General features: G+C 42.3%; 1 protein-coding gene across 2 annotated transcripts; it reads right to left on the bottom strand.

The window, feature by feature from the left end:
• Positions 1-3069: 3069 nt before the first annotated feature.
• On the bottom strand, positions 3070-9621 carry Tex30 (testis expressed 30). 2 transcript variants are annotated; one of them, XM_004663396.3, is made up of 6 exons: positions 9504-9621; positions 7040-7107; positions 6377-6607; positions 5440-5491; positions 3954-4159; positions 3070-3488 (listed from the first exon to the last, which is right to left on the bottom strand). In XM_004663396.3, exons 2-6 carry the CDS (start codon positions 7052-7054, stop codon positions 3315-3317), a joined length of 678 nt encoding a protein of 225 aa, XP_004663453.1. In that variant the 5' UTR covers positions 7055-7107; positions 9504-9621; the 3' UTR covers positions 3070-3314. The 2 variants fall into 2 exon arrangements, with proteins under 2 accessions (XP_004663453.1, XP_045001679.1); XM_045145744.1 differs by lacking the exons at positions 7040-7107; positions 9504-9621 and adding an exon at positions 5611-5654 and having other exon boundaries at positions 6377-6515.
• Positions 9622-9989: the final 368 nt, after the last annotated feature.

Raw genomic sequence — 9989 nt, 5'->3', positions numbered from 1 at the left:
CAGCATCTCCTTTTCATCTTCTTTTGATATTTTTCTTCTGCCTATAAAGTTTTGAGAAATGCTAGCTTGTTGCCATTGAGCACCATTAACCCTTCAGAGTTTTTTTTTTGGGGGGGGCGGGGTTCAAGTTAGGCTCTCACTCTAGCTTAAGCTTAGACTTCACCATGGTAGTCTCAGGGTGGCCTCAAATTCATGGTGACCCTCTACTTCTGCCTCCCAAGTGCTGGGATTAAAGGCAAGTGCCAACATGCCTGGCAACCCTTCAGAGATCTGAAGAGAGGATACTGTTCACTATGGTTATGGTACCTAGAAAGAATATCTTTTTCTTGGGGTGGAGGTCAAAGCTGGGCACTAGGTTACTTTTGAGCAAGACACTTCCCAAGGAGTGTGTATGTGAACATCCTTTCCTTTCCATCCTTCCTCCCCTGGAAGTATGCATAAACTAAGAGGCTGCATATTCTCCTACATGACACGGCCAGTCTGAAGAGCAGACAGGGTCTTCCCTTAAATGTTCTTTCAGTCTTAGACATAGCACAGATCACTTTTCTCTAAGAGTTCCCCAACTATGATTAGGCACATGACTTAACAATAACAAACTATCACAAAAGAATAGTAGGTTTTGTTTTTTTTTTTTTTTTTTTTTTTGGTTTTCTGAGAAAGGGTCTAGCCCTAGCCCAAGCTGACCTGGAATTCACTACGTAGTATCAGGATGGCCTCAAACTCATGGCGATCCTCCTACCACTGCCTCCCAAGTGCCAGGATTAAAGGCATGTGCTATCATGCCTGGCTAGGAATTATAGTTTCTTAAAGACCACTTAGGCAAATCAATTTTTATATTTTTCCTATAGTTGAGTATCTTCAAGTCACCCACATTCTGATCAATTGTATAAATATGGACAACTATGTAATGTGGTTAGTAGTTTTTCAAATAAACTATCATTGTACTTATATAGTATATCCCAATTTGCACAAAGCTGTCTAGTATTTTCATTATTTTTTTGCAGTGCTAGGAACTGAATCAAGGGTTTCTTCACTCACGCTAAGCCAAAAGCTCTCTCATTGAACTGCATCCACTAGCCTTTCCCATTTATTTTTTGGTGTTTTTTTTTTTTAAACTTTTTAAAAAAATTTTTATTTATTTATTTGAGAGCGACAGACACAGAGAGAAAGACAAATAGAGGGAGAGAGAGAGAATGGGCGCGCCAGGGCTTCCAGCCTCTGCAAACGAACTCCAGACGCGTGCGCCCCCTTGTGCATCTGGCTAACGTGGGACCTGGGGAACCGAGCCTCGAACCGGGGTCCTTAGGCTTCACAGGCAAGCGCCTAACCGCTAAGCCATCTCTCCAGCCCTATATTTTGGTGTTTTTGAGGCAAGGTCTCATTCTGTAGTGCCACGCTGGCTTTGAACTCATGGTTATCCTCCTACCTTAGCCTCTTGAGTGCTGGGACTAAAGATGTGACCACCATGTCTGGCTTCCCATTAGTTTTAATTGTAGTTCATAAAGATTATAGTTAATACGCCAGTGATTATATTTTTTGATAGTCTGGGGTATATATGCTCAGTTTATATTTTGAAATTTCAAACATTAACTGTTCACACATTTTTAAAAACTTAGGTCTTGTGCAGAAAGTTAGCAAAAAAATATAAAGGTGACAAAGTGAATTTGCAGCTGTGTATGACTTTATATTGCAACATAAATGAGTTGGGCACTATTACCTAGGTTTTCATTCTTTTGCCATTTCTAAGGGGGAAAATTTTTCAAATAATTAAAATTCACTTACTTTAGAAGGGCAGGAAGAATGAGGCCTCATAGATGTCCTGACAACTTGAGGCTGTCTGAAGTACCTACCATTAAGAGCAAAAGAGGGGCTGGAGAGATGGCTTAGCGGTTAAGCGCTTGCCTGTGAAGCCTAAGGACCCCGGTTCAAAGCTCGGTTCCCCAGGTCCCACGTTAGCCAGTCTGGAGTTCGTTTGCAGTGGCTGGAAGCCCTGGCGCGCCCATTCTATCTCTCTCCCTCTGTCTTTCTCCCTGTGTCTGTCGCTCTCAAATAAATAAATAAAAAATTAACCAAAAAAAAAAAAATTAAAAAAAAAAAAAGAGCAAAAGAGAAGCCAGGAGTGGTGATGTACACTTTAAATCCTAGCACTAGGGAGGCTGAGGTAGGAGAATGGATGTGAGTTCTACGTCAGTTTGGGCTAGAGTAAGATCCTGCCTCGAGAGACAAAACAAAACAAAAAGAGCAGGAAACGTTACTGAACTGAGATAAAGATATTCCGTATTACAAAATTTCTTTACAAATTTAACATCAGTTTCATCTCGTACACTTCATAAGCTTTCAACTCTGCTTAGATACAGCATACATTAGTCCTATGTAGCTATTATTTCCCTTCTTAATTGGAGTAGTCTCCCGACTGATTTCACGCACCATGTTGAAGGTGCTAACCTAACAAAGCAGCACCTCTCACAAACCTCCAGGCAATGCTGTGAAAGCTGCCACTCATCCCAGTGTTCAGTGTTATATATTTGACATCCACTTCCATAATTTTTAATTGAACTTTCTAGGAACATGAAATTCTTTTTGTTTTACGGTGGTGAGTGTGGAATACAGGGTCGTGAAGGGGCAAATCCTCTACAACTGAATCACACTCTTTTCCTTAAAGGTGATACTGCTTACAAAATGATGTAGTTTTTGGGGCTGGGGAGATGGCTCAGTGGTCAAAGGTGCTTGATTCCACAAGCCTGCCAACCAAAGTTCAAATCTCCAGCATCCATGTAAACTCAGACCCAAAGTGTCCCAAAACACTGACAGAGACTAGAGACAGTGCCAGGAGAAATCCCAAAGCTTATGGGGTCAGCTAGGCTGGACTTCCTAGGGAGATCTTGTTATAAAAGGTCAGAGGACAAACACGTCTAAGTTGTCCTTTGACATCCAAGTATGTGCCATGGTGTGTGCATACCCATACACACAGAGATAATAAAAATAAATAAAAATTTCAATTGTATTTCAATAAGACAAAAGCACCACTGTAACAAAATGTAAATGTTTAATTTTCTCAAAACTTAACTATACTAACGAAAATAAATTATAGACAACCTTCAATATTTGTACATCATCTTCATATAACTATAACAGTGCTTTCAAAAGACATTTTGTAAAGGATATTAATTTTACAATTAAAATGTGTTTCAAAAATAGGGCAACATTAAAGAACATTAGTCTGAAATATATCTCACAATGCTGAGAAGTAAATTGTTCTTTATCAAATGAACTGTACTTGAATTCAAAATAACATGGCTTTTAACACATGATATTTACTTCTTATCCATTTCAGTAATTTCTTGGATCCAAAACAAAATCTGTGTGTTTATTTCCTTGAAAACATCATTTGTTGACCGTCCTTTCACTGCCATGGAATGATTTGCCTTCTCAACCCAGTGGATCTTACTGGGAGCTTGCATTTTCTGGGCCACTTTCTCCAACAAGTTCTAGGGGGAAAGAAAAGGTTGCTAGGCTCAGGCTCAGGCTCAGTGGTGTTATGAGACGCTGTCTTCCCTCACCTATGCCGACATCCTATTCCAAGCATGCACTAAATACCTCCGCCACATACAACTTGATAGGCAGTGGAATATGCACAGCAACGTTCACACAAGCAGCAGTCCACGCTCAATCCTAACATCACAACACACACCAAGCCTTCACTACTGGCAATCCAGTTATATAAACTGAGCCCCTCACAGTTTTTTACAAAAATATTTTTCCTAAGAAAATTATATGATCTGAGAAATAAAAATTTTCACAGAACTTACATAATTATTCAGTTGATATATATGGAATTTTACAACAAAACCAGCAATAGACAAATTAGCACCTTTGTAAGCTGAAAGTAATAGCTATATCTTAGCCCCCAGGTATCTCCATTTCACTCATGTAAACACTGAGTTCTAATTCACCTTTTCACACATCTCATCCGCTGAGCCTGACACGAAGAGCACAGGGTCTTTGATCCGGAACAGGTCTTCATCTCGGAGTTTATGCTGCTGCTTTGGGTGGTGCAGTGGGTAAGAAATGCAAATGAGACCGCGGACAAAATCGTCAGCATCATCTGGCTCAACATGGCACATCACAGAAGCAGCTGCTCTTGAGCCCATTGAACGACCTAAAACCAGTTAAAATTAAATTCAATTAGAAACATTAGATTTATTGTACTTCATATGGAAAAAAAAAAAATCCAGAGCCAGGAAAGCTCATGTTAGTCCCAGCACTTAGAGGTAGAGGTAGGAGGATCACTGAGAGTCGGAGGCCAGCCTGAGAGTACATAGGAATTCCAATTCCAGGTCAGCCCGGGCTACCGCAAGACTGTATCTCAAAAAACAAAAACAAAACAAAAAAGCCAGGTGTGGTGGGGCACATGCCTTTAGTCCCAGCACTCTTGAGGCAGAGGTAGGAGGATCACAGAGAGTTTGAGGCCAGCCTGAGACTGCACAGTAAATTCCATGTCTGCCTGGGCCAGAGTGAGATCCTACCTAAAACAAAACAAAAACTCCAAAACTCCCAAAAGGTAGCAACTACCAAATTGCAATGGCCTTAATAAAAACACATAGACAGGCTGGAGAGATGGCTCAGCAATTAAGGCGTTTGCCTGCAAAGCCAAAGGATCATGGTAAGACTCTCCAGGATCCATGTAAGCCAGATGCACACAGGCAGTTCGTCTGCAGTGGCTAAAGGCCCTGGAGCACTCATTCTCTTTCTCCCCGCCTTTCTCTCTCTCAAATAAATAAATAAATAAACACATAGCCCTGTGAAAGGCTGAGCCATGGTCAGGGTGATGCCCTTGCCGCACAAACATGAGTACCAGAGCTCAGACCCTCAGTACTGACGTAAATGGTGGCGCTCCTGTAATCCCAGCACCCGGGAGGTGGCCAGAGGATCCCAGGGCAAGCTAGCCTAGCAGAAATGGTTAGCTGAGTTCAAGTGAGAGACCCTGCCTCAGTAAGAAAGTGGGCAGTGATAAAAGAAGACACCCAGCGTCAAGCCTCCACAAGCATCCAAACACATTTCTGGGGAGATGCATTATTAATGTGCTTTTGTTTTTTGGTTCTCCAAAGTCACTGAATTGCACAAACACAGAACAGCTTTAGACAAATTACCACCTTCTTAAGCTGAATGTAAAAGCTAATATCTTACACACATAAAGCAACATACACACACGCGTGCACGCGCACACACACACAAAAGCTAAAATCTTATCAAGTTAAATAAAAAGGGAGATTCTCACATTATAATATATATACATATATGGTTTAAATTTGCTCTAAATATGTAAGAATTTTAATACCAGGCTCACCAAAACAAAAACGACTTCTTCAGTTTAACTTCCTATTACCCATTAATATTGAAGTAGGTAGTTAGGAAGTAGTCAAAAGTACTGAAACTTACCTCCAAGGAAGACACCTGCAAGTTTGTATTCTCCCGAGGTCCTCAGGTAATTCTAAATAAATCAACCAAAAGGAATCAATTCTTTTCATTAAGTATTCCACCAAAAAGCCAAGACATCTTCATTAATGGTATACATGAAAATCTATGCAAAGACAACTGTAAGATTCTTACAGGAGACAAACAGTTCTTTCCTCTTCTGGTCATCTATGTGTTCACTAGTAAATCCCATGTTGGATAATGCATGTGAGGAAAAAAAAGTCAGTTTACCTTTGTAAAAATATTCAAGCACTAAACTATTGCTAATCAACAGATTTCGCATGGGTATGCACATATGCCTGTGCGTGCAGGTTTAACAGCGCACGTTTCTTCAACTAGACAAGCGAATCCCAGTGCTCCACCTGTCTCTCCTGTTATAGCCATACTCAGTCAAACCTGTTTTTTTTAACATGGGTTCTGGGGGCCAAACTCAAGTCCTCATGCTCCTATGCCACAAGACTCTCCCTGACACAGAACAAATTATTTCTTAAAAGCCACTGAAGACGTTAAATTTGATGAAAATACTAACATCTATTATTGAAAGAAATTTCAGAGTTCAGCTTTACCCAGGGACTTTAAGCAATGTTTTTAAATAACAAAGTATCATATTAGCATATGCACAATATGACATTTAAGCATATCCTAAAATTATATAAGTCAAGTGAGAACATCCTAAGTAGCTTCTTGGGTGGTATTGTGAAATAACATTTATGATGTGAACATTCATTTCCATGGAAACAAACTAGTAGTAAAAAGAGATATGGCCACTGAATGGTCTTCTATACTGTTAAAGCTTATTAAATATTTTTACATAAAACCAAATAACTGCTAACCAATTATCTTAAACTTAGGATCTTTAGCAACAGAATCTTACTATAAGTAAATATAATTCTTTTCTTACCAAAACTGCTTTATATGCCTTAATTCTATGAACAATATTAAGGCCTTTACAAGTAAATCTTAGGCAAAAAAAACCGTGAGATGCAAGATGGGATGCCAGTGACATCAAATGAGGAAGATTCATGTCTCCTGATGCTCCATGTGTAAGAATTATCCCATACGCTATGTTCTTATTAGGTACCAAACAAACAGCATCCAATAATTTATTTCCAAAAGGTATTTTTAATTTAACCTGAAATTCAAGAGGCAAAGGGATCAAATTACTTGACTAGTCAGACAACAAATTAAACATACATATTTGTTTTATGAGACTCATGATCAAAGTTAAGTCTCCAAAAAGAAATGATATTTAAGTGCTTATTATGTGACATACTACAAGAGCTTTATATGTATTAACTAATTTAAACCTTCCTGGTAATTTTATGAGACAAGTAATACCCTCATTTTATAGACCAGGCATCAGAGACTAACTTGCCCCATGGTTATAAAGCCGTTAAGACAAGACTCAAGCTCAAGAAGACAACTCTGGAATCATTACTCTCAAACACTAACGCTGTACTGCCTCTTAAAAGTACAAACTGAAAACAAAGTTCTTCTAAAATGCTTATTACACCCCCCACCAAAAAAATGAAGCCTGAAGATACAGAATACATGAAATTATTACCTCTGTATGACTCATTTTCACTGCTGAATAATAAAGTGCATTACATCTGAGAAGCAAAGGGCATCTCCCTGAAAAGGATATTTTGTTATGAAAGGTGAACTGTCAGTCATGGACACAACACAAAAACTATGAATGAACACAATAACAGCATATCCAGAACAGGCTCTCTAAAAGCTGGTATACTTTCTAACAGTAGTAATCAAGTATTACTTTCAAGATTTCTATGTGCACTCAGAATTAATTATTTACAAAATGGGCAGATGTTATAGAAGACAGAGTAAATAAGATACTTAACATGGAAGCCTTACAATTCATTTCAAAGCAGTAATCAGTATCTTGACAAAAATAATGTAAACTATTTATCAACACACATTTTTGTAAGCATCTTCATTCTCAACCACCCCAGCTTAGTTTCTCTGCATCTATTAAATCATTTTCTTCATCATCACTCAATTTCTTCCTTCCACATAACAGATGTACCTACAGCATGCTTCCCAGCAGGCAGAGTGCATTTACTGATTTGGGGTTTGGCTATATGATCTTCAACTGAGGGAACGTTGAAGTTGCAATGTGCCACTTCTGATATGAGACAAAGCCAATACCTAGAAGGCCTCTTGAACTAAATTTCGCCCTAGGATATGAGAAGAACCTAATCCCAGGCAAATTTTTCATTTTCAGCCAGGGTCATAGAGTGAAAATCTCAAGTAGATCTGAACCCCAAACTGAAGTATCAGCCTAGCCTAGCCTAGCCAAGATCTAAACCACAGCTGGCCTGAGGAACCGACATGAAGCGTGAAAGGGCATAAGCTACTGGCATTCTGGGATGGTTGTTCAGCATCCATTCTGAGAACTTTCATATTTCAGGATAGCATCGACATCAGAATCCCCATTATCCACCAATTTGTCCCCACCAGCATTCATTAATGACAGCAGTAATGTGGTTTGAAGATAATATTAAGAACATACACAGAAGCTGGATGTGGTGGCACATGCTTTTAATCCCAGCACTTGGGAAGCAGAGGTAGGAGGATCACTGTGAGTTCGAGGCCACGTGGGGAGTACATAGTACATAGTGAATTCCAGGTCAGCCTGAGCTAGAGTGAGACCCTACCTCAGGAGAAAAAAAAAAAAAAAGAACATACACTGGCATGGAGAGATGGCTTAGCGTTAAGGCACTTGCCTGCAAAGCCAAAGGACCCAAGTTCGAGTCCCCAGGACCCACATAAGCCAGGTGCACAAGGTGGTATATGTATGGAGTTCGTTTGCAGCAGCTGCCCCTTCTCTATCTGCTTATTTCTCTTTTTCAAATAAATAAAATAAAAAGTAAAAAAAAAAAATGTATACATATCTACCTCTCTCTGTATATATATGTATATATAGTTTCTCTCCTTCCACTTTTGCCTTGCACTCAGAAGCTTTCTCTCTTAAGGCAATCCCCATGGCTCGCTTATTGTTAATCTTTCCAGGTGGTACTGTACTTGCATTAATTTCTCATGGGTATAAGCCTATTTTTAAAAATGAACCCCTAGGAGAGTAAATACTTTGTCAAAGAATCTGCTTACATTTTTAAAGCATATTTCATTTAAAGTATATGTACACGGTACAAAATTCTAAAATAAAACCGTAAATAATGAGGTCTCTCCACGTCTCTGCCCTAGTGATCACATTCCTTTCACTTGCTAATAGCTACCTAATGTTCCATCTTTCTCTTGAGCTCCACCCTTGAGGTCTTCAGAGGGGGGAAAAAAAAAAAAAAAGGCCAGGTGAGGTGGGGCATGCAACCCCCAAACTTTGAGTCTGAAGCAGACAGATCACCATGAATTTGAGAGCAGCCTGGACTACATCGCAAAGCCCTGTCTCAAAACAAACAAATAAATAAAAACAAAAAAAACCCCAAAAACAAATAAAAGCTTTATTTATTTAAGTCCGGTGAGGTTTCAGGAGGGAATAAAATTAGATACATGCATCCAAATCACTATCTGTCGGGGAACGAGTTTTGTTGTTGCCTTTTCTTCACCCCTCTTCCCCCCGCCCACTGTTCCAGACTTCATGATGGACTTGTGCATGAAAACCCCACAAGAGCTGAACACGCCCCACAAGACGCCCATCTGCGGGGGTTTGTGCGCGGGCCGGGACGCCGCGCCCGCCGCCAGCCCGCGTCCCCGCGCCGGGCCTGCCCGCTCCCGCTTTCCGCGCCCAAACCGGAGCACAACAAGACGCCGCACGTCCGAGCACGGTCCCCAGCGTCCACGCCTCAAGACGCGGGCTGTCACCGGCGCACAAAACCCGGAGCCGTCCCGGAGGGGCGGCGGTCGCACCACCCGCCATTCCCAAGTTTCAAAATCCGGGTCTCCCGGGAGGACGGATCCCGCCTGCCCGTCCCCACGCCGCCGCCCGCGCGTCCCTCCGGGGCCGCGGCCCTCCGAGCTCCTCCCGCCGGCCCGCCCCGTCGCTCCCGCCTTACCCGAGGGAGGCTCGGCAGCCGGCTTCCCAACCGCCCTCACTCTCCACGAGAAAGCGAACTAACCACGATCGAAGGGACCGCCTCGCCACCCCCGTCAGCGCGGCCCTTTACTGCGCACGCGCGGCACGTGGGCCACGCCCCCTGCTCCTCCCCGGGCTCGAGGGCGTCGCCGCGGGGCACGCCGGGACGGGGAATTTTTTTACTCCGCCTCTGCTCTGCTTCTGCGCACGCGCAACGCCGGAGGCACGCCCTCCTCTCCTCCCCGTGCTTGAGCATAGCGCCGCGGAGCACGCTGGGATTGGGAGTTTTCTACTCCGCCTCTGCTCGGCTTAGCTTCTGCGCACGCGCAACGCGCGAGCCACGCACTCCTCTCCTCCCCGTGTTCGAGCGCCGCGCCTCGGAATACGCTCCGGGGACTGGGAGTTTTCCGCTCTGCCCTTGTTCGGCTCCGTTCTGGGCATGCGCGGCACAGTAGCCACGCCTCCC

This window comes from Jaculus jaculus, chromosome 3 (assembly GCF_020740685.1).
Source record: "Jaculus jaculus isolate mJacJac1 chromosome 3, mJacJac1.mat.Y.cur, whole genome shotgun sequence".
In the NCBI taxonomy this organism is placed as follows: Eukaryota; Metazoa; Chordata; class Mammalia; order Rodentia; family Dipodidae; genus Jaculus; species Jaculus jaculus.
The sequence above is the reverse complement of the archived record's forward strand: the minus strand, read 5'-3'. Positions and strand labels throughout refer to the sequence as shown.